At 52.8% G+C, this 22,203-nt stretch overlaps 10 protein-coding genes across 10 annotated transcripts; 7 read left to right on the top strand and 3 right to left on the bottom strand.

The window, feature by feature from the left end:
* Nucleotides 1-145: 145 nt before the first annotated feature.
* On the top strand, nt 146-1,263 carry BDZ83DRAFT_583215 (short-chain dehydrogenase; the record flags this gene model as incomplete). The annotated part of the gene is made up of 2 exons (XM_060505635.1): nt 146-268; nt 328-1,263. The coding sequence occupies 2 exons, from the start codon at nt 146-148 to the stop codon at nt 1,261-1,263; spliced, it is 1,059 nt and encodes a 352-aa protein (XP_060362397.1).
* A 922-nt stretch (nt 1,264-2,185) lies between these two features.
* On the top strand, nt 2,186-3,530 carry BDZ83DRAFT_654040 (UDP-galactose transporter; the record flags this gene model as incomplete). Its single annotated transcript, XM_060510689.1, has 4 exons — nt 2,186-2,434; nt 2,497-2,587; nt 2,613-3,020; nt 3,097-3,530. The coding sequence occupies 4 exons, from the start codon at nt 2,186-2,188 to the stop codon at nt 3,528-3,530; spliced, it is 1,182 nt and encodes a 393-aa protein (XP_060362396.1).
* Nucleotides 3,531-4,916: 1,386 nt separating this feature from the next.
* BDZ83DRAFT_629480 (MBOAT family protein) lies at nt 4,917-7,543 on the top strand. The gene is made up of 5 exons (XM_060508760.1): nt 4,917-5,391; nt 5,493-5,537; nt 5,630-5,729; nt 5,813-6,834; nt 6,904-7,543. The coding sequence occupies exons 1-5, from the start codon at nt 5,370-5,372 to the stop codon at nt 7,332-7,334; spliced, it is 1,620 nt and encodes a 539-aa protein (XP_060362395.1). The 5' UTR covers nt 4,917-5,369; the 3' UTR covers nt 7,335-7,543.
* A 546-nt stretch (nt 7,544-8,089) lies between these two features.
* Nucleotides 8,090-11,096, bottom strand: BDZ83DRAFT_583288 (uncharacterized protein; the record flags this gene model as incomplete). Its single annotated transcript, XM_060505640.1, has 3 exons — nt 8,090-8,349; nt 8,403-8,827; nt 8,908-11,096. 3 exons carry the CDS (start codon nt 11,094-11,096, stop codon nt 8,090-8,092), a joined length of 2,874 nt encoding a protein of 957 aa, XP_060362394.1.
* A 572-nt stretch (nt 11,097-11,668) lies between these two features.
* Nucleotides 11,669-12,277, bottom strand: BDZ83DRAFT_431144 (uncharacterized protein). Its single transcript, XM_060503051.1, has one exon. It carries the CDS (start codon nt 12,199-12,201, stop codon nt 11,701-11,703), a length of 501 nt encoding a protein of 166 aa, XP_060362393.1. The 5' UTR covers nt 12,202-12,277; the 3' UTR covers nt 11,669-11,700.
* A 416-nt stretch (nt 12,278-12,693) lies between these two features.
* On the top strand, nt 12,694-14,313 carry BDZ83DRAFT_732710 (uncharacterized protein; the record flags this gene model as incomplete). The annotated part of the gene is made up of 3 exons (XM_060512900.1): nt 12,694-12,727; nt 12,970-13,304; nt 14,035-14,313. The coding sequence occupies 3 exons, from the start codon at nt 12,694-12,696 to the stop codon at nt 14,113-14,115; spliced, it is 450 nt and encodes a 149-aa protein (XP_060362392.1). The 3' UTR covers nt 14,116-14,313.
* Nucleotides 14,314-15,975: 1,662 nt separating this feature from the next.
* On the top strand, nt 15,976-16,706 carry BDZ83DRAFT_629473 (uncharacterized protein; the record flags this gene model as incomplete). Its single annotated transcript, XM_060508759.1, has 1 exon — nt 15,976-16,706. A coding segment is annotated over exon 1 (193 nt), but the record flags the coding sequence as incomplete, so codon positions are not given.
* A 932-nt stretch (nt 16,707-17,638) lies between these two features.
* Nucleotides 17,639-18,745, top strand: BDZ83DRAFT_583239 (CAAX amino terminal protease; the record flags this gene model as incomplete). The annotated part of the gene is made up of 3 exons (XM_060505637.1): nt 17,639-17,734; nt 17,809-18,192; nt 18,263-18,745. The coding sequence occupies 3 exons, from the start codon at nt 17,639-17,641 to the stop codon at nt 18,743-18,745; spliced, it is 963 nt and encodes a 320-aa protein (XP_060362390.1).
* On the bottom strand, nt 18,495-20,415 carry BDZ83DRAFT_431113 (uncharacterized protein). Its single transcript, XM_060503050.1, has 3 exons — nt 20,068-20,415; nt 18,653-20,002; nt 18,495-18,590 (listed from the first exon to the last, which is right to left on the bottom strand). Exons 1-2 carry the CDS (start codon nt 20,112-20,114, stop codon nt 18,796-18,798), a joined length of 1,254 nt encoding a protein of 417 aa, XP_060362389.1. The 5' UTR covers nt 20,115-20,415; the 3' UTR covers nt 18,495-18,590; nt 18,653-18,795.
* Nucleotides 20,416-20,500: 85 nt separating this feature from the next.
* BDZ83DRAFT_629463 (Sec1-like protein) lies at nt 20,501-22,180 on the top strand. The gene has a single exon (XM_060508758.1). The coding sequence runs from the start codon at nt 20,955-20,957 to the stop codon at nt 22,113-22,115; it is 1,161 nt and encodes a 386-aa protein (XP_060362388.1). The 5' UTR covers nt 20,501-20,954; the 3' UTR covers nt 22,116-22,180.
* Nucleotides 22,181-22,203: the final 23 nt, after the last annotated feature.

Here is a 22,203-nt window from a genome sequence, read left to right as displayed (position 1 = left end):
CTAGTAACTCTGTTCCGTAACCAAACGAACTGCAACGAGTGCGCCTCTGGAGACTGCTTCCATACCGACTGCCAAAAAGCTGTGAGCTTATCTATAGAGCTGCGTAGAGCTCGTAACATCACCCAGAGTGTGTGAAACGAGCGCGATGGACGTATGTAGTGAGAACAGCGCGACTCCCGCGGATGGACCGTCAAGAGCAAAGCTTCAGCTCCCAGCTAGCTGTGATCCACCACAACTTGACGGCGAGAGAAAGCAGCTGGTCTGGGTTGTAAGTGACGGGACTCCCTCATATTACTTCCTGGCGTTGACTAAGCACTTCCTGTGCAGGTATTCGGTGGAACCGGCCACATGGGTAGATCTCTTGTCAAGTCCGCCTTGTCCAAAGGAGATCTCGTCACTTCCGTGGGCCGTGTGTTCGAGACGACGCCAGAGGAAATGGTAGCACAGCAGGACAATGAAAATTGCCTGGGGATGCTGTGTGACGTTCGAGCGAGAGACTCGGTAGCGCGGGTCATTGAACGGACCTTGGAGCGGTTTCAGCGATTTGACGTTGTAGCCAACTGCTCTGGCTATGGCGTAATTGGAGCATGTGAGGACCAGGACGAGCACGAAATCCGCAATCAGTTCGAGACGAACTTCATGGGCACTTTGAACATTATCCAAGCCAGCCTACCCTACTTTCGTCAACAGAACGGCGGCCGCTACCTGATTTTCAGCTCGACCTCAGGAGCTCTGGGCGTTCCAGGCCTCGGCCCCTATTGTGCAACCAAATACGCCGTCGAGGGACTCATAGAAGCTATGCTTTACGAAACAGACTCATTCAACGTCAAGGCAACACTCGTAGAGCCAGGGTTCGTCAGAAGGGACGAGCCAGATACCCTTGCAACGCCGTTGCCAACCTGGGGCCATTTCCTCATCAAACCTGCGAGCGATGCCTACGCGCAGGCAACATCACCAGCATTGCATGCCAAAAGAATGGTTCAGTGGCTCGGTGACCGGCAGCCGACGAGCGCCGTCAAGTGCGCGGAGCTCGTCTGGCAGTTAGCTCACTGCTCGTATCCCCCGCTGCGGCTTCTTCTGGGGAGCTATGCAATAGAGAGTATTCGTGATAGGCTGCGGTCCGTCACCGAAGAATTGGAGGATTGGAAACATCTAAATTTCCCCGCTCCGCCTGATGAAGGGGAGGGAAAGGAGGCTCGGGTAGATCAAGATGAAAGCATGGCCGACTCTGGACAGGATGCGCCTGGCCAGGGAACTGCGTAGGAGTTGTGTGCCGAGCCATAGTGTATTTTGAATTCTTCGATCCCCCCCCCCCCCCCCACCTTCAATGGCGAAGATGCGAACAGTGGCTCCTGTCTCTCGTTAAGTATTATGCGCAAGGAAGGAATTCTCGGTACTTCAGCTTTGCCAGACATCAGGGATATTCTTCTACAAGAAAGCAGTGCCAATATCTCACATGCCCTGGCATGTACGGGTACCTAGGTATGCACCACCCCGAAAGACAGGAGCCAACCTTACGGTTCTTGCCTTATGTAATCATGAACAAGAAGCAAGAATGTGAAAAAAAAAAAAAAAAAAAAAAAGTTGAGGCACCGTGACACTTTCCCTTACGGTGCCCTGTGGTTGAGTTGGAATGGTGCACCCCTGAGGCTGCCAGGTGTTCAGTGGTCCCTTGCATTCATCCCTTCTTACCAAATATACCTAGGTACTTTCATGGCTCCTTGGCTGTCCGGGCGGTATTTTGGGAGCTTACGTGCCCCGAAATTCTCCACCTGGCCTGTAGAAAGCACTAAGGTCATCCAATCTGAGGTGAAATTCCGTGACCCTTGATAGGTAGGCGCACGCGTGTTCCCCTGCGTTCCCGTCCCGTCCGTTCTAATACCCAAGAGCATTTGACCCCCTTAACCTCCGTTTTCTTTCTTGACCCCAGATCTTCAACAACGCTTCCCCTAGAGCCAGATCACCGCGTCCGCAGACAACGAAGCGTGCAGGACCGCAACAACTCGATCAACTACTTTCTACCTCGTCGAGTTCGCAAGGCCGGTCACACAAGACTCTCACCGTTACTGAATCTCGGCGCATTCGCAAGCTCCAAGGCCACGTCCTGCGCCAAACTTGTTGAAGCCAGCTTGCTTCCACTGCCAACTTCACATACTTTCCAGACAATCGTACACCAAGCGCCATCATGTCGGACAAGAAGAACGAGGATTACGAGCTCCGCCCCGCCGAGTCATTTGGAGAGAAGGATGGCTTTCTTGCTCGGCCTCCTCCAAGGCCGCGTCCTGCTCTTGGATCGCCAATCAGCAAGATTGACAACAGTCCCGGCGCGGCCATTCTTGCCTACTGCTTCTCTTCCATCAGCATGACAGTCGTCAATAAATACGTTGTTTCCGGCCAGTTCTGGAACCTGAACTTTCTTTACCTTGCTGTCCAGGTGCGTTCTATCCAAGGCAAATCATCAGTCGCGATCAACTCTAACTCAGCCCTGCTATCCAGTCCATCGTGTGCATTCTTACCATCATCGTCTGCAAGAACCTCGGAATGATTACGAACCTGGCGCCGTTCGACACTGACAAGGCAAAGAAATGTTGGTCATGTCCTACGTGATGCAGGCATCGGCCAAAGCTTACAACGCGCAGGGTTCCCTATCGCACTCCTCCTGGTTGGCATGATTTACACGGGCACCAAGGCCTTGCAGTTTCTCTCTGTGCCAGTATACACCATCTTCAAGAACTTAACCATCATCGTCATCGCGTACGGCGAGGTTTTGTGGTTCGGCGGCAGTGTCAGCCCTCTTGCCCTTCTCTCTTTTGGCCTGATGGTCCTCAGCTCCGTTGTTGCCGCCTGGGCTGATGTCCAACATGCTCTTGGAGGTGGCTCGCAGTCTGCCGAAGCCTCTGCCGCCGTTTCGACCTTGAACGCCGGGTACGCGTGGATGGGCATGAACGTTTGCTGCACTGCGGCCTATGTGCTGGGCATGCGCAAAGTCATCAAGAAGATGAACTTCAAGGACTGGGATAGTGAGTTGCCCTGAACGTCTAGATACCATCCCCCCCCCCTCCATTGGCAGAATTTACTAACGAGTGTGTCATGAAGCCATGTTCTACAATAACCTTTTGACGATTCCTGTCCTGATCGTTTGCACATTCCTTGCCGAGGACTGGTCTTCGGCAAACATCGAGAAGAACTTCCCCGTGGAGTCGCGCAACAGCCTGTTTGTCGGTATGATTTACTCAGGACTCTGCGCCATCTTCATCTCCTACTGCTCTGCATGGTGCATTCGTGTGACCTCGTCAACGACGTACTCTGTGGTTGGCGCACTCAACAAGCTTCCCATCGCCATCAGTGGTCTGGTCTTCTTCGACGCCCCTGTCACATTTGGCAGTGTGTCGGCCATTGTTGTTGGCTTCATCAGCGGTATTGTCTACGCATGGGCAAGAATTCGTCAGACAGAGGCTTCCAAGATGTCATTGCCGACGACACAACCCATGAGCGCGAGCTCGCAAAGCAATAGGGATGCGAACAAGTAGTGGTTGCCAGTATGGAAAGGCTACCGGAATACAGACAAGTTTTGGGCGTAGCTTGTCCACGTGAGAACCTTGTGTCGGTGGTACGCTGACGACGGCCGTCATCTATCCCATTCTGGACAGCCGTGCAGGAGTGATGGCCGAGGGCGCAGTGGCATGTGAACTCGGCCAGGATCGGCTTCGCTCTGCTCTTGAGATCAGAATAGACAAGAAAAACTTGTGCCGCGATGCATGCTCAGCCTTTGGGATGTGGGTGGAAGAGTGGAATAAGGAGTAGCAAGCATATGAAAAGGCGTGTCAGAATACTACAACATTTCGTTTGCTGACGAAATGAATGTGGAACGATAGTACAGTTCTCTGGATGATGTAGCAATGTTATAATGCCATGACACTGAGTTCACACAGGCCTTGACAGCCTTCCCGCTGTGAAAGAGTCGGCAGGGGGCCGACATATCTGCGATCCATTTTAACGTTATAATTCAACAAGATGTGGCGGTGAGTTTGGTTGAGATGCTGGAAATTCCGAGGCGCCCCAATCGATTGAAGAAAATTGTGTCGCTGACAGCGCCCTATGTACCCACGTCAAAGCTTAGAGTCAGGCAGCTTACCTCGTGGGCTTTGAAGAAGTAAACGGTCCTCAAGAGAGAAACGCGAGCCATCGGCGTGTCTTTCTTAGATGGCATCTTCCTCGCCTGAGCTGCTGCCTTAAGTCCTCATTTTCATGTGAGGGAGGAAGCAATGGTCGTTCTTTGTTGAAAAGCTTGGAACCGATACACGTGGAGCTCCCCTATGGAACTGTATGAAGTAGAACATACCTACGCAGTAGCTATCCGTACCAGCTATCAGGATCTGTGACATCACCCTCCACAGTACCCTAGGGTGGGCAGCTGAGGCATGTGGCAGAAGGTATGCTAAATACGCTCTAAGCTTCCATTGGCGTGGCCTTGGAAAGCTAGATAAGGGAAACTTAGAATGGCACGAATTAATTAGATATATATATATATACTGATTTGTATTTTCTTGTCAAAGTATTAAAATAATTATAGTAATAATTCAGATAATATTTGTTTTAAGTTTTCTGTCTTTACTAATTGCTCGGGCGCTTCTTAATATTTTTCGAATAGTATTAATATATAATATTATCGAATATTTTTACTGTCTTGATAAAATAATTCAGATAATATATTAATCAAGCTTAACTAAAAATAACAGGAAAAAAAGAATTATTTTAGTATTAAAAAATTTATAAATAAATAAAACAAGAAACTATACTTCTACTAGCTCTGTTTTCTTCTCTTTCCTTAATCCAAGCTTCCTTTCTAGGGAAGAGGAGACGAGAAAATCTGTTGGTATTGTTAGGTTAGTGGGGGTAGAAGTTCCAGGGGACGCCTCTACCGTCCCCTCCCCCTTGCGACCTGAGAGTAGCCCATCGCCAACAGGTCCACGTGCCATTTCAGCCGTCACACGAAACTGCTGCTCGTTTTTTTCTTCTTTTTAAGACGATCCGCAATCATAGCTATGTTGTCATAACCAGCTGTCTCCTACCTGCTTTAGCTCCCGTCCCGTCATCCGAAGTTGGCACGCCGCCACATGATCCCAACATCCATCACCAAAGTCAAAAAACCTCATTTGACAACTCCCCAACTCATCGCTTATTTTCCTCGGCGCAAGGTCGATCTCTCCGAGCCTCCACCTCTCGGTGTTTCGCTTTCCCTCTAATTCATCTCCAAGGAGATATGGACTAAGCGTTGCTTCAACGTCTTTCCCTACTGCAAGTCAGCCTTGCACCTTGTCGTCTTTGCCGGATCTATTCGATAAGTGGCATCGGCAGTTCTAGCCAACATGTTGCCCTTCATTCATAAGCGTACGTAACATGCACCCTCGACTAGCACTTTGTTGATTCTTCCCATGTCGGCTTCTTCCACTGCTGAGGCCTTTCTTGCTAACTTTTGCTTGTCCCTGTAGCTTTCGAGCTTCTTGCTTCGCGCATCGGCGCATCTCCGGACGAACGTCGGTCCCTCCCACCAAGCTCGGCTACATAGCGAAGCTCTACGAACCCTCGTCCCCAATAGAGCACCAGCACTGACACCACGATTTTCCAGTCAAGCTCGTCTTCTCGTTCCTCATATCATACCCGTTAGCTGGCTTGCTCAAACGAGTTCCCGACTCCAGGCCTGACCTCAAAAACCTCTTCATAATAAGGTATGCTACCCAGCAGATACCCAGGCTGGCACCTTTATCTCTTCCAACCGGTCTTGTCATTGACACTTCGGCTCTTGAACTAGTACCTCCACTTTCTATCTAGTCGGCCTTTTCGATTTGTGGGATGGAGTGCGCACCCTTGCCATCGCCTCTGCCGGCATCTACAGCATTGCCAAGTACATGCGCACCAGCCCATTCATGCCATGGGTCGGCTTCACGTTTCTCATGGGCCACATGTCCATAAGTCACATCGCTCGTCAAGTGGCCAATAGCCCGTCTTCCGTCGATATCACTGGCGCCCAGATGGTGCTTCTGATGAAGCTTAGCGGTTTCTGCTGGAACGTCGCGGACGGTCAGCTCCCGGACGACCAGGTATCCGAGTACCAAAAGGAAAGAAGACTGATCGAGCTACCCAATATTATGGACTATGCTGGATACGTACTCTTCTTTCCTTCGCTCTTCGCCGGACCTGCTTTTGACTACACCGATTATCGCAAATGGATAGACACCACAATGTTTGACCTTCCGGCCCAGGTCGACCCCTCAAAGAAGCCTCCTGTCAGAAAGAAGAGGAAGATCCCTCGTAGTGGAACACCTGCTACTTTGAAAGCTGCCAGTGGTCTCGGGTGGATTGCGCTTTTCATGATTCTCTCTGGTTACTACCCAATCACCTACTTAACGAGCCCTTCGTACATGGATCATGGGTTTTTCCACAGGGTATGGATTCTTCACATGGTCGGATTTACCGCTCGTTTAAAATACTACGGAGTCTGGTGCTTGACCGAGGGCGCTTGTATCTTGGCCGGCCTGGGCTACAATGGCGTTGATCCCGTCACCGGTAAAGTGTCGTGGAACAGGTTGCAAAACATCAACCCCTGGGGTGTCGAGACGGCCCAGAACACGCGCGCCTACCTTGGCAACTGGAACATCAACACCAACAATTGGTTGAGGAACTACGTATACCTTCGGGTTACGCCTGTTGGAAAAAAGCCTGGATTCCGCGCCAGCCTTCTCACGTTCAGCACTAGTGCCCTTTGGCACGGCTTTTATCCCGGCTATTACATGAGCTTCATCCTAGCCAGCTTCATCCAAACTGTAGCCAAGAGTAAGTATACCTGTGAGAGAGTCGCTGTAGGCTTAGAAGAGTGCTATGATGGACTAACATCTATGATAGACTATCGCCGCTACTTTCGCGCCTTTTTCCTCGACGCGACCAGCGGTGCGCCCACTTCCAACAAGTTCTACTACGACGTCCTCTCGCTCTTCGTTACTCAAATCGGCATGTCCTTCGTTGTCACCCCATTCCTTGTTCTAGAGTTCTCCGGCTCGGTCCAGGTGTGGGCTCGTGTCTACTTCTATACCATTGTCGGCACTGCGCTTTCCATGGCCTTCTTTGCCTCTCCGGCAAAACAAATCCTTCGCAAGCAACTCGAGGCACGTCAAGGCATAGGCGGTGCCAAGCTGACCCGTACCTTGAGCCAAGACAGTCTTTCAGGCCGGGAACCGGTCTTGGGTGTGTCGGCGGACCCTCAGCGAGAGATCGACGAGGCTATGGAGGAAATCAAAGCCGAGGTGGAAGCCAGACAAAGAAGCAAAGCTGCTTGAAGATCGCGAAAGGGCGGCGTCTTTGCAGACAATTGTTCCCGTCTCCATCTTGAGCGGCCCTCGTTCCTGCATATATATGACAACAGCGTTAATGGGTACAGAGTTGTTGTCAAAGTCGTGAAGTGGGCGAGGCATTGGGTTGTAAGAAGCCCTCCAAGGGCAGGTCATTAGACATTGCAGGCTATGCAGATCTAAAACTAAACCATTATAATATGATGTCTATATCCCATAACAGTGACGTGATGCCATTGCCTGGCTCGGTTGTCTCCAATCACCCAACACCGATCCCAGTATGTTTGACTCCCGTGCAAAGCCAAGGGGGGTATCGTCAAGCAATTCAAGTCGCCCAACGAGAGAAAATCAGAAGGAAATGCCATCATGTTGTCATCAAGGGTTGTGGCCCTATCTGGCCAGGTGTACAATTACAGAGAACTATGTATGGCTTGCAAGCGTCGTCGTTGTGCGGAGCCATTAGACTAGATGGTGGAAATGGCCGGATGGTCGGCTGCCGAAAAAACTTGGTATGCGCATGTCTATATGAGGAAACAATAACTGGTGTCGTAGATTCGTGAAGGGATTAAGTCGTTACCCCAATCGTGATGCCGATGCACTGAATTTCAACGGCCAATGGTACTTTTGATGAACACTCATTTGTTGCCGGGGCTGAAGGGTGTGTACCGCGGCGTGTTCGAGCACCAGACCCCGTGTTTGAGGTGGTGCATACAATTAGAAAGCAGGCGGCATGGAGTAGACAGCTACACCATTTGGCCCCAGCCTTGTTTTACGCCGACGACAACGAGAGCCGCAATGGCGCCAACGACCAGAAGACCAATGACGGACATGTACCGATTAAGTGCACGCCACCAACGGGCGCTTTGGAAAAGAGTCTCGTCGACCGCTGCAACTCGCCTAGGAAGGTCTCGTTCTTCGTCCAACAGGCTTGATCGTGGGTCGCGCTCGGCCATCTCAGCTTGAGGGTCCGGGGGTAGCGGAAGGAAGGCAGCAATCATCCATGCTGGCTCAGGTTAGTCTTGTTTAATACAGTGCCGTTGAGTAGGAGTGTCTTACCAAATGGGAAGATGAATCCCAGAGCGAAGAAAGCAACCTGAACGTTGCGCTTCCCCAGCATACTCGTCTCGGCTGACCACGCCATAGAAGGTGGTTCCCAGATGCTGTGACGACCCGCCCTCTGATCACGCCGCAAGTGGGGTGACCAGATGCTGGATGTCTTCTTCCTTAACCCGCTGCGCATTCGGTTGTCTGTCAACGGTGCTTGGTTGATTTCCATGGAGCCGACGTCTGACAGTGGCCGAGGGTTGGCAAGGTTTACCTCCCTCGGCCGCCGCCTGGGGCTGTAGATGTTCATGGCGAGCTGTTCGACACTGGGGGTACCGCTTTGGAATGAGCTCGGTGGCCGGCTATCGTTCGGATCTGACATGATCGAGTCTCCCGAGCTGGCAAGGAATCGACGTTCCCCGCTTCCGTAGTAGAATCTGCAAGCAGGCGGCCATGTTAGCTTGAGGTCCAATCACCGAGATCACACTGCTTCTTGCAGGATATCAGGTTGACTTACTTGGCCCAAGCGGGGATGGACGCCGAGTTTAGACTGTTCGCACGGGAGCTACTAGAGGAGTGGAGGTTCCGGTCTGACGAGGAACTCGAGAAGAAGCTTGAAAGGCCGGTCCGCGAAGGCCGTTGGTGTAGCTGGTTCAGCTCAGCCAGACCGTCGCCATGTTCGTCTCGATCGCTGACCATGCGAAGCGTGTTCCCTCTGCTGTGTGTAGCTTGAGGGCGTTCGAGAGAGTCCGTGAAGGATCTTGAGTGAGAGAGTGAGCGCTCCTCGTTTGCAGCTAGCGACGACGAAATGCTAAGCATCTGCCGGCTATGGCTGCTCAACGGTATGCTACCCCGTCTCCCAGGCACAGACCATGGGGACACGGAACGTGATGGAGGCTCGCTATCCCCCTCACTCTCCGAAATCACAGTGGATAGTTGTGAGCTCCATTGGTGAGGATGGGTGGTCATATGGGATTCAGCAGGAACAGAGATGGGGGCGGGTTCCGTTGGCGCAGCTTGCGCGTCAGGCTGCCGACCTGGCTGGCTGGCCAGAACACGAGATCGATAAAATGCAGCGGGAGAGGCGAGAAAACTCTGGGCTGCCTCGAGAGTGAGCGAGCCGGAAATCGACTTTACTGACGCTGCACGGCGCAAGGAATCCCTCGAACGCGCCTTGTAGTATCCAAACCTTTCGTTCGTCCTCTTCTTCGCCTTGTAGGGTTTCAGCGGCGCCACCAAAAGGCTTTCCTGCGAGTATTCGGGTCTGATACGGGAACGGTGGCTAGAGGCGACGGATGATGGTGCTGGGGACGATGCGCCGAGTACAACGTAATTCTGTTCGCTATCGGCCGTCTTCGGGGGACTTCTCTCGGCAGATGATGGTTCTGGAGGCGAAGACCGGCCAAGGACTACGTAGTTGGAGTGGCTCGAGGATGGCGGTTGTAACGAATCCTCCCGCTCGGGCGAAGAAGGCAAGCTGGAACCGAATACCTTGTAGTTTGTCGTCTCGGAGGTCGTTGATGGCGCATGTAAAACGCTGTCGGCGTCGGTCGCTTGGGGAGAATTGGAGCCGTAGACTTTGTAGTTCGTCTTTTCTGAAGTCGTGGACGCAGTGACGGATGACTGAAAGGAGGTTTTGGGCTGCAAATCGTGGGGCTCGGAAGATTCAGACGAATCAGCAGCGGTTGGCGCCTCTGGCAGCGGCGCGAGTCGAGAACCTGATGGGGATGACGGGTAGGATGGGGCTGGATCGGATTCCGGGTAGAGTAGCGTCGACTTTTGCTTCTGCTTGAGATCGGGAGTATTGGGAACCTTGCGTAGGCCACCAACCATTCGATAGTTCCAAGGAGACGACGAAGACCCGGCTGTGCTGGTAATAGAATCACCTGCTAATTGCGTGGTCGAGGATGCCGGGGTCAACGTGGAAGCGAAGCTTTGATCCGGGTAGGAAGTCACGGTTGAGCTGGGACGATTTTCACTGAAGGCGTCTGAAAGGCGCTCATGCGAGGCGGTAGTCGAAAGTGATAGCCTTGGGGCGGTGCCAGAGGCATAGTCTCCTTGGGTTCCGGCCCGCTGCCCCTGAGGCAATAGGGAGAAGGTCTTGCCATCGGCGTTGAGCGTAATGAGATTGCGACGGCGGGACAAGGGGCGCTTCGCTGAGGGTGTGACAGGCTCATTATCGGCGCTGCGTTGGGTAGACCGGGATCGTGCATTAACGTGGGAAATATCGGTCTGATGTGGTGGAGTGGTAGGGACAGGGGTGGTTGGGGACGATTCGTCGCTGGGCAAGGAGTCGGATCGCAGTTTCGAGCCTGAAACACCGCTATCCTTGGCGCTCACCAATGGGAAGGTTGAGGAGGCTGGCGATAGCACTGAGGTTCGTGTGCTGGAAGAGTGAGACCGTCTGTGGGAGTAGCGGTCGCTGGCGCGGCTGGCTGTGCGGTCGTCGGTCCATGAATAGCTGGTGTGATCGTAACCTGATGGGTTGGGAGATAATAGTGCAGTTGTCGATGTGGGGGTGCGTGATGATGAAGCCGAGGCGGTCGAGTCTCGATTCTTGTGGCTTGGACGAGGCGGACTGTAGGGGACGATTCGGATGGCTAGGGAATTAGACTGGGAATTAGAGCGCTCATGTAACGGCCTCCGTTGGGACCGGGAGGGGCTGCCCCGGGAGGGGCTCCCAGACCCGGACCCGGAGCCGGACATGCTCCGTGAGGTGGCTGCGGGAGGAAGGAGAAATCGGTGGCTTTCGCAGACAAGCGTAAGCGTCGAGGTGGGTGGTCTTTGTCGGCGTGGGGTATCCGGGCCATGGAGTGCGAGTGGCACCCAAGCTTAACGGGGGATAGGTTGGTTGCGGAAGCAGGCGGGGGCCGAGCGCAGTGGGATTCTCGGAGCGGCTGACTCGCCGAGACCAGCACGGCTAGAGGTGACGAAGGTGACGGACACGGATCCGGTCTGTGCTCTAGCTATCTCGAATTCGAAAATAAATAAATAAAAAAGGGCAAGGAACAATCACAGTTGGCTTTGATTGTGCGAATTCCAGCAGTCGAGGTCATGCGGCGCCGTGGAGAAGGGTGTGTGGAGGTAGTTGGCTATGGTAGTTGTAGCTCTAGCTCGGGGTGGTCAGAATGCGTGTTTTTTTTCTTCAAAGTTTTCCGAGGGGATTCCGTCGAGATAGATTTGGTCGAGTTGAATACGGCCAATGCCGTCATTGAGCTCGAGAGGTACTGTGTTGCTTCGACTTGAGTGGTTCGGTCCAGATGAAAATGCTCCAAATGCCTGAGAAGGCCGCTTTTCTTCATTAAAGTACCTAGTAGGTGTGTGAATGTGTGTTTGTGTGTGTTGATTGAGAGAGTGTCGTCGATGGATGGCGCGTGGGCTGATTGGAATTCTCTGTCGATGGTTTACGTTGTTGCGTGTGGAGTAGCCGCGGCGACTCAAATTTGGCGAAACGAGTGAGTGATTGACTGGATTCGAGGGGATGGGTAAGATAATGTACTATAGTGATAAAAGATTGTGGCAATGAAGAAGAACAATAGAAAAGGCAAAGAAAAGACGTCACGAGAGACGATAAATGAGAGTGTGAGATTATTACAGGCGAAATGGCCTTGAGATGCAATTGAACAGACGAGACAAGAGAAAGACGTTGGCAAGCACGACGAAAGATGGGCAGGCAGGCCGAAGAGGAGAGAGAGAGAGAGAGAGAGAGAGCGAGAGGGCGGAAAGGAAGGGGAAAAGGGAAAGAACTTCGGGAGCGTAGGAAGAGGAGTAGAAGACCAGAAAAGACACCACGACGGCGGGCAGTCGACATTAAGGTACCTTGGGGTGGGCACCTCTAAGCTCTGGCTGCCACCTCATGGAAGTGGACAAGAAGCTCTAGCCTCCCCTTCTCCCACCTGGTGCTCTGAAAGCCTGCAAGCCTGCAAGTGCAAGGTGATTGAGGTGCGTTTGTGTGTGGGAGAGAGAGCCAGGCTAGGTAAGGTAGGTACAGCAAGGTACACTACGGATACCAGGCCCGCAATGAACGACCGGGGTAAAGCAGCAAGTGCAGGGTATCTTGCAGGTGAAGGATGCCCGCGGTGAAGAGCTAGACAGGGTGACAGGGCAGGCCTCAGGGCAGCAGGAGAGGAACGAGTGGGATTGAATGGAAGCAGACCAAGGCAGGAGCCGAGAGGAAAGCAGGAAACAGGTATCCGTACAGATACGCCATCCACCGTAAAGATAGGTAGGTATTTGTGAATGGTAGGTACTTACGGATACCAAAAGCCTCAACTTCTCAACTTGGGAGGCGCCTCAGGCAAGAATGGGAGGCAAGGAAGGTAAGGAAGGCAGGAAAGGTAAGAAATGTTGTCGGCCACTAACCTCGTTTTTCCACTTTCAATAAATAGGTACAGTTTGCTCCCCGTCGACGACTGCCTAACTTAATCGAGATGCAAGAACAGCTGGTCTCTAGCCAAGCGGCTATTTCGTCGCCAGTCGCCAGTCAAGCCGCGACGTTTTGGACGTTTTCTGTTGGAAAGAGAGACTCCGGGTCTCATGCAGGTCCGACTCCTGGGTCCTGACTTCTGATTCCTGACAGCACAGCGCGACGACAATTCTTGCTCGCCCAAGCGGAAGTGGGCCGGCCCTGGATGCGAGAAGGGCGGTCGAGGGCGTTCGTTGCGTCGTATGGATAACGGGGACTTCTGCACAAGTTATGGGATGCTGCTTCAAATTGACAGTGGCAGTGGCCGAATGAGCGGCAAGGTTGGGCCTCGACACTTGACACCCTCAAATGCCAGCCGACCAGGGCTGATTTCGAGACTCGAGACTCGACACTCGACACTCGACACTCGAGCCAGATCAGGGGCTTGGAAGCTGGGCCAGACTTTTGCGCGGCAATGGTTGATGGCGGCTATGCTGCAGCACCCGTCTGTAAGTGGAATGTCGGCCGATCTGGCTTGAGCCGGAGAACCAGGGGGCGGCGGCGGCGGCGGCGGCGGCGGGAGACACAACTGGCCAATGTCGCTCCGACACGGTGGGCGACGCGGAATACCTAGCGTACTTGTACGAAAGGGGGACGGTTCGATAGTCGTTACGTCGTATGGGATCGGCCCTGGGTTTAGTTGATGGTTCGGGTTGTCGAGTCTGATGCGCGCCAGCTATCCTCCAATGGAACGAACCACGTCCTTTATCTTCACCAGCTGATCTCAACAAGGAAAAGGAGAGGAAGAAGGAGGAGGAGGGTAGCAGTGCCATGCGGCCATGTCGATGGGGTCGAGGCCTTTTTGACACGCGGCTGCTAATTGCAACACACGACAGCAGCAGCTATTATTGTTAATTATGCCCTCCCGACGTGGACGTGGTTCGCAAAGTCTGACGAGGAAAACAAAACAAACCGCCGCCGTCAGGAACGCCCGATCCAAGGCCACCCCCAAGGAGCTCCCTGACCCGCGAACGAGCACAAGGTCTGGATGACCCGGCCAAGGACAACCGCCCGCTCGCTCGCTCGACGGCGCCACCAAGGAAAACGACTAGAAGTTCAAGGACGTCCTGGGCTGAGAATTCGAGATGCGGCGTTGGGGTAAAGCTACCATATCACACGGATGGTGCCGCACTGATTAGTGACCGATGTAGGGCAGGGAAGACTGAAACTACTCTATAGCCTAGCAAACGAGATATGGGCATCGTGCGCACTGATTACTGCGTAGCGTACCCAGGTCCCAATGTAAAGGGAAAGATATAGGTTGAGGTATGGATACTTGAACCTTGGGATACCATGACTGACCGGCAGATGGAGCCGAGTGCGGAGCACCATGCCTGTTCATAGTGAAGCACGGTAAGAGTAAGAGTGAACGTGGAAAAAGAAACGCCCCCAACATTACCTACAGTTAGAGACGAAGCACATACGGATGCAGTCTTGGGGACCGGAGAAAACAACGAGCAGGCTCTCGCTCAGCTTTCCCAGTCTCAACAACGTTGTTTTGAGAGCACGTCCTTTGCACTTAAAGTAGCGCGCCTTCATGGCTGTAAGGACACGGTCCTTTCAACGAGGCCCCAAGACATGAAGGAACACAGAGAAGCAAAGTGTCCCATGTGGTGAACCGCCCAGTCCTCTAAGCCTTGGAACGCCCATTCGTGAGCTGATTAGCTCCCGCTCTCCGCGCCATGTCTGTGAGAGAAACTGAGAGAACGGATACGCTCGATCCACGGCGAAGAATTCAATCCAATGCCCCCCCCCCCCATCATCATTCTACCCTCACCCATGCTTCCATGCTTCCACGATTCCATGTTCCCTTGTTCCCTGTCAAGTCCACCCAGCTTCTTGGGTCTTTGATGACGAGTTGCAGAGAAGCAGCAACGGCTGCACAACTCAATGGAGACGTTGGCACATTACGGATACGGAGTCCATCGTCCCATGTATTAGTGTATACAGATAGCTAAGGTAGTGTAAACCGTTTGGGTGGATTCACCTCGGTGAAGCAGGGTGGCCCCGGGGTAAAGAAACCTGGTCACTACCAACTCATCATTAGCCCAGAGAGAGCAGAGGCCGAACCTTAGTTCAAGGTGAACTGAGACATACCTAGCTCACCAGCAACACGAAGCTCAAAGTCTTCTCGCCATAGGGCATCCGTGCTCACTATCCTCACTGTTCCAAAAACTGCCAGTTCTACCAACTTCCAGCACTTTGTCTGGACACTGGCCTCTGCTGCTGCAGTGACGGGTGGCCAGCCAGCGGCCTGAGTACACGCCGTCGCAAAATATACGCAAGCAAGTGGACGAAGTACGGATATGGCCCGCATCGGCGAGTCGCCGTGCCCTGGTATCCAGTGCGCCGTGCTGCACTGACTTCGGTTGGCAAGATGAAGAAACCCACCTCTCTGTCCAGACTCCAGCGCCGGCATCAGCGGAGGTTGGCATTCACAACTATCGTCAGTGGTCGGAAATAGGTCCCAATGACCGTCATCTCAGGATCACACCTGAGCTCTAGCGGTGAGATGCAGGGTGTAACCTGGAGTGGAAGAGGCTACTCCGCCAAAACACAGCTAAAGTTGTGTGTCACAATGTTACGTCGTTTCTCTCTCTCTCTCTCTCTCTCTCTCTCTCTTTCTTTTTCTTTTTCTTTTTTTTCTCGTGCGTTTCTTCTTTTCCTGCCAGCGGAAGAGGTTCTGACAGAACAACTTGCACTTGGTAACGCCCCCAGCCGTGGCAGCAGCACGAGACTTTTAGGATGCGCGGGGAACTCAAAGAAACGGCGTGGGCGGCTTTCGGGCGCTTATCACCATCTGCAATCTCAATATGGTTGGTCGTCGCTTCTAAGCCGTAGCCGCTGTGTCGCATGTCCAGACTGCAAACTGCAAACATTTCAGTGAAAGGATATCTGTACCTTGCTTGGCCAAGGTCGCGTCTGGGTTGCACCTTGTTTCCCAAGGTGCCAGCTGGCGCAGGTGGATCTCATCCCACAATTCCCATCATCCCATGCCCGTCGAATATTGGATGGGGTGCGGAGCTCTTCATTTTCGAAAACCAGCGCAACTTGCACCATCCGTGTTTGCGATGCCGCGGATGCAGAGGGTAAGTTGAGAGCTCGCGGGGATAAAACTTAGCCACTTTGTTGACTATCTTACCGCAAGCGGAAGTGTTGTAAACAACTCTGGGATCCGGGGCACAGTCCCAGTCTGGATCACTAATAAAGGCCTGATGAGTTCCCCCATCCTGATCCGAAATCGCAAAAGGTTCGTGCCATCGGAGGGACCAGTGACCATCACCTACTGTGCATCCGTACGCAGTACTCACAAGTCACACCGCCTGGGCCGAGACTGTGGACGGCGATGGCAGCCGTTGTTGACAGTGCTCGGTGGCCCGTTGCTGTGAAGATGGGGGAAAGCTTCAAACACTCGCCCGCTTCGCGATGAGCCCGGCAATATCTGACCTCAAGGCTTTAGGAATCTGGAATTTGGATACGTACGAATAGTGCAGAGAACAGCTTAATTCGATTGTGCTCGTGTGAGAAATGTTGTATCCAAAGTGCGGATAATTGTTGAAAATTATGTCCGTCTCCATCTTGCCGAGTCGTGCGCCTGCATGGGTGGATGCACATGGCAAGGAAACAAAATCTGGACCCTCACGCGTGGGATGGGGACAACTTGACGAGGGCAAGAGTTGGGGAGGCTCGTTACTTGTCTTGCCTCACGGATACCGAGCCAATGCCTCTTTCGCACAAGACCAGTTGGCTATTCTGAGATGAGGCGGTCATAATGAGAATGCTGCGGATACGCCCTTGAGGGCAAAAGTAGTTGCAGGATGAGGCCGTGACGCATGCTGGACAACTGGAACCTGGAGACTGGCAACTTGCAAGAGGGATTAATTTCCATGGGCAGCCTCTTAGGGGCCACGATGGAGTCAGGCATTCCCGTCCTTCTCATTGGCAGCTTGTTTCTCTGTGAAAATTTCCAATTGACTCTTTTAATTGGTCCCTCATCTCTGAGCACGTATATAAGGGTAAGGTTGCTTTGGTCTTCGGCTGCCAATTGCGCCTCGTCAATGGTGATACGGTGACAATCCCCTCCGTCCATGGATGATGCCACGACACCAACGGGGCGCGTCCATCTCGCGGACACTTCGCGTTTGCACTGTTCAGCATATTGTCGGTGTCCTTTCCCTCGTGCATGCAGTAGTGTCCCCTCATGGGCCCAAAGGCGCACGTATCCGCAGTACCAGTGCGCTACTGCACAATAGTCTGCAGGCACAAATTGAATCATGAACGCTGCGGTCCGCAGGTGTCTGACAGCTCAGCATCCAATTTCCCAATTCGAAAGCACGACGCAGGGGTATTTCCCATCTTGAGGGTCGAATGTGAGATCTCATGTCCGTACTCCGTACCTTGCGTATTTGGCTCCAAGTCCCTTCTTGTAATGAGTACTCCGTAGTGCTGCGCAGGTTCCGGCGTGGACGTCGTGGGGTCATTGAAAGCGAAAAAGATCCAACTTCGTTATATGACACGCCGACAGTTGGACGCAGCTGTGAGTATCCGTACACAGTAAGGTAGTGTAAGGTATGCCCTCTGCTCCACCGGAATGTCCGAACGATTATGTAATTTCCTCACTTCACCTCTTCCAGTAATTACCATGATGCCTTGGTGAAGAGACAACTCAGGGGATATTCATAGCCACTTCTTGACATGCCTTGGGGATTAGTAGTCAAGTGCTGCGTTGATTCCCCCTTACTACAGACATATCGCGCACGCAGTTGCGCCGGTCGTACTCATCATGACTTCGTCCAATAACCCCAACTTGGGGTCTGGCACAGGTCTTCCCGGGACCGCCCCTCCATTCATACAGCCGTTGGTGGCATGCGCGATGCTGGTAGGGCGAATGATTTCCTCGCTTCCTTCCACCTCTGCCAATGTGTTTGTTCAATCACTAACTCGCCTCTTCAGGTCGTATATACGGCCATCTACGTGGCACCTCTCTACATCTCGCCTGCCAGCCGTCCATCACCAACCCTGTCGAGAGACGACCCTGTCGTTATTCGCACACGCATCAGATCCGTCCTGTTCTCTACTGCATCTTGCTCCGCCCTGACTTACCTCATCCTGGCCCGTCTACCTGAAGATACCTTGCCTTATGGACCACTTCATGCTATGGGATACTGGCCCATCGGCATACTCGAGTCTGCATCATGCCTTCTCCTTACGGCAATCCTGTTTGCTGCTCCGCTGTACGAGACTCTTCTCATAGACGGCGTTTGGGAAGGTTGGCGCGGTCTTGGCCCCGTCACCCGTGTCTGGACGCGGTTGACAACGTGGCGGAACATCGTCATGGTAAGTTGCACCAAGGAAGCCCCAGACACATCATTTGCTCCATATCTAGGGGTGCTAATGTGATACCAAGGGACCTTTGACTGAGGAGATGCTATTCCGCTCTGCCTCTGTTCCGTTGATGCTCTGCGCTCGCATGTCATTGACGAAAACCGTCTTTCTGTCTCCCGTCATCTTCGGCTTTGCTCATGTTCATCACTTTTATGAGTTCCGCATCTCTCACCCCAAGGTGCCTTTGGTCGCCGCAGTGGCACGCTCAGTTCTGCAGTTCAGTTACACCTCTCTCTTCGGCGCCTATGCCACATTCCTCTTCCTCCGATCAGGAAGCCTACTAGCCATCGTGCTGGTACACGCGTTCTGCAATGCAATGGGCCTACCTCGTTTCTGGGGGGCCGTCGAGCCTTACTGGCACGTCAGTGGACACCACACACCAGCCGATGGTCGAAAATGGACGGTGATTTACTATGTACTCTTATTCACCGGGGCCATTACTTGGTGGAGAAGTTTGTTACCCTTGACCCAGACCTCGGCGAGCCTGTTTCCACAAGGATTCTGAGGTGCGTTGTGGTTGTAAATACAGTAGATACTGCCCTAGCAATTATCACATCAGGTCTTCATGTCGATATCTAGCCCTGGCATCGCGCCGGGTATCGTCAACCCGTCATCACTGCGCATCCTGCGTCGACGTAATGAATCGTGTTCCCGACCTGTATGCGTCCTTGCCTCGGCTTCAACTTCCCTTCGAGCTTCTGCGCGGAGGTCCGGGTTGATATCTTTTCCCTTTGCCCTGCTCACCGACGCGTTGATCTCGGCCAGTCCATCCTCAGGGCCCCTGGTGTTCTTCTTGCGCGGCCACATACTCGGCAAGGCGATCTCCTGAAACCGCGGCTCCACGCATCGCTCGTCGAACCAACGGTGTAACCGCGACTCGATGAGTTGGGCGATTTTGGGCACATCTTGCAGCCTTGACCGACTTCCGAGAAGACTTCGAATCGACAGGTCGAGGCGGTAATCGTCCATGAAGCTGAAAGTCATCATGGTCGGGGTGGACTGTGAAGGGTTGCTCGGGATAAAGGAAATGGACAAGGTGCCACTGAACCTTACAACAGAGACTGAGAGTGCTACGGGCAGCACAGCACTGAGGTTCTTGGGGTAATTCAGGAGAAGCTTCGTCTCGAGAGCGAGAGTGAGCATGTCGCTAAGGTCAACGTCCATCCGAGCCTGCAGCTTCGCGCCATCCCTCGTTGCGGCGCTCGCGTTGAGAGTCCTGCCGCTACCCAAATTCAAGCCGTCTTCATCAACGGGTATGACTCGGCAATTGCTAAAGATGGGGAAATCCTCTCCTAGGCTCAGCTCTGTCACGCGGATCTCGTCCACAAAGTCGGGTCTCGATCCTCCGTTCAGTGCCTTGGTGAGAGAGCTCAAGATGGCATCGTCATGCTGCGCGTCGCTACGAAACTGGGCGATTGTCTGCGCCACGAGAACGTTGAACCAGTCCAAACTTTCTGGCTGGTGACTATCGACATTGTAGTAGGTTTTGCTCAGGATGGAACCGATCGTCAGATTCGGGGGGTTCCGCAGAACACTCGACTTCTTCCGATTCAGCGTCTGCTGGCCATGCTTTGCGTTTGCTGTCCGAAGACTGAGGAGAGAGCGCTTATGAGCCAGTGTCCTTGACCGACGCTCTGTTGCTCTCAGTGATGCTGTCACCTCTGGTGAGGGAGGGTCGCCGAAGATGAAGAATTTGATGAAGGCGGCAAGAACGAGAACCACTGACAGCTGGCCAAGAATGAGACCTTGCGTGAAGGAGAGGCTATGATATTACTTTTTAGTACAATATTCTCTCACAAGGAACGTGTGTATGGAACAAGAACTGACGTTGGTTCTGCCTTTGCTGGGCAAGTGTCAGCGGCTAGGCCTGCCATCGTGATGGTGGCCGAAGATGAATCGGTCGTCCAAGTTGCTCAGTAGACGGTATGTCTCTGAAAAGTGCTCATCGAGAACGAAGTACAAGGTTATGAGAAGGGACTTGGCCGTCGTGAGGTATGTAGCTTTCAAAGCTGAATCTTAGCGAAGGAAGCCTGTCAGATGTTGCATGAATGCCACGATGAAGTGCCTTCCGACCTTGAGGTGTTCGACTGATAGTTTTGACACTGTGGAGCGGCCTGAACGTCACTGCTTGAAGGACCCACAGCTGACCCAAGAAGGCTAGTCACTGTGTCAGGCACGATCATTCCACGGGAGTGTCCACTGCTATTGTGAAGTATATGATACCACTCAACATTTAGGCAATATCACAACACTCAAGTCATTGAAAGATCTGATGAGCGAGACTTGTTGCTGTTAATCCTTTTTTCTAATTCGGAACCATGGCTCCAGCTCTGGGAAATCTGTGGGGTACCTAGCTTAGAAGGCTATAAGAGTTGTTGGGGTACCTGATGTCGAAGGTACTTTACCAAGGGTGAGGTACCTAAAGTACGTAGGCATGGCAGGCACGCAGGCCAGGGAGCTCAGGCAAGCTGTCCCAGTCAACTCCGCCACCATCTGCGAACGACATCGATTCCGCTCATCCAGCGATTCATCTTATTCCATCAAAGACACAACACCGCCGAACACAGCGCTCAGAGACCTCACAGTTTTCATACAGCACTGGTCGCCGTTCTTATCTCATCGCCGCCACCAGCCGAAGGACGTCTCCCATCCTTTCCTCCATTGAACACGCTTCAACACGCATTCGACCTTTGCGCTCTGCGCCGCCGGCCAACATGGACGTGGCACAAGCAGTGGCCGGCTATGTCTCTCGTATGATTCAGTCCGCTGATTCCTCATCGACGACACAGTCGGCAAAGATGAAGGTTCTGCTGCTGGACCGCGAGACAGTTCCTATTGTGTCCACTGCCATCACTCAGTCAGCGCTGCTGAACCACGAGGTTTATCTCATTGATCGTATAGATAACGCCAACAGAGAGAAGATGCGCCACTTGCGATGTTTATGTCTTATACGACCATCGCCAGACTCCATCCAGCTCCTGATTGATGAACTACGAGAGCCGAAGTACGGAGAGTATCATCTGTATTTCACCAACGTCGTCAAGAAGTCATCACTAGAAAGACTTGCCGAGGCTGACGACCATGAGGTTGTCAAGCTGGTTCAGGAGCAATTTGCCGACTTCATCGTCATCAATCCCGATCTGTTCTCACTTGGACTCAGCCTTCCCCATCAGCGTCTGTGGGGCAGCAACCCAGACACGTGGAACCCAGACGCCCTGCAACGAAGTGCTGACGGACTTGTTGCTGTGCTTCTTGCACTCAAAAAGAAACCGCTGATCAGATACTCCAAGACCAGCCCACTCACCAAGAAATTGGCTACAGAAGTGCGATATCGTATTACACAAGAGGAGCAGCTTTTCGACTTCCGGAAGGTGGACACGCCTCCTCTCCTGCTCGTGCTCGACCGGCGCGAGGATCCAGCAACACCACTTCTCACGCAATGGACGTATCAAGCCATGGTGCACCATCTTCTCGGTATTACCAACGGCCGAGTTGACCTGAGCAATGTGCCTGATATTCGTCCGGAGCTAAAGGAGATTGTCTTGTCGCAAGATCAGGATCCTTTCTTTAAGAAGAACATGTATCTCAACTTCGGAGACCTGGGCGGCAACATTAAAGACTACGTGGAGCAATACCAATCCAAAACACAAAACAGCTCAAATATCGAGTCGATATCCGACATGAAGCGCTTCATCGAGGAGTACCCCGAGTTCCGCAAGCTATCCGGAAACGTTAGCAAGCACGTCACATTGGTCTCAGAGTTGAGTAGACGTGTGGGTGCCGAGAACCTACTCGAAGTCAGTGAGCTGGAACAAAGTCTCGCTTGCAACGACAATCATGCGGCTGATCTCAAGGTATGTATTCGACGACCATAGTACGGCTTTCCAGTGCAGATACCAGAAGCTAACTCTTCCCATAGAACATTCAGAAGCTCATCCAGTCGCCAAAGGTGACAAGCGACAG

The sequence above is a fragment of the Colletotrichum acutatum genome (assembly GCF_030867785.1).
Source record: "Colletotrichum acutatum strain CBS 112980 chromosome Unknown BDZ83scaffold_81, whole genome shotgun sequence".
NCBI lineage: Eukaryota > Fungi > Ascomycota > Sordariomycetes > Glomerellales > Glomerellaceae > Colletotrichum > Colletotrichum acutatum.
Note: the sequence above shows the minus strand (reverse complement) of the source record. Positions and strands in the feature narration are given on the sequence as shown.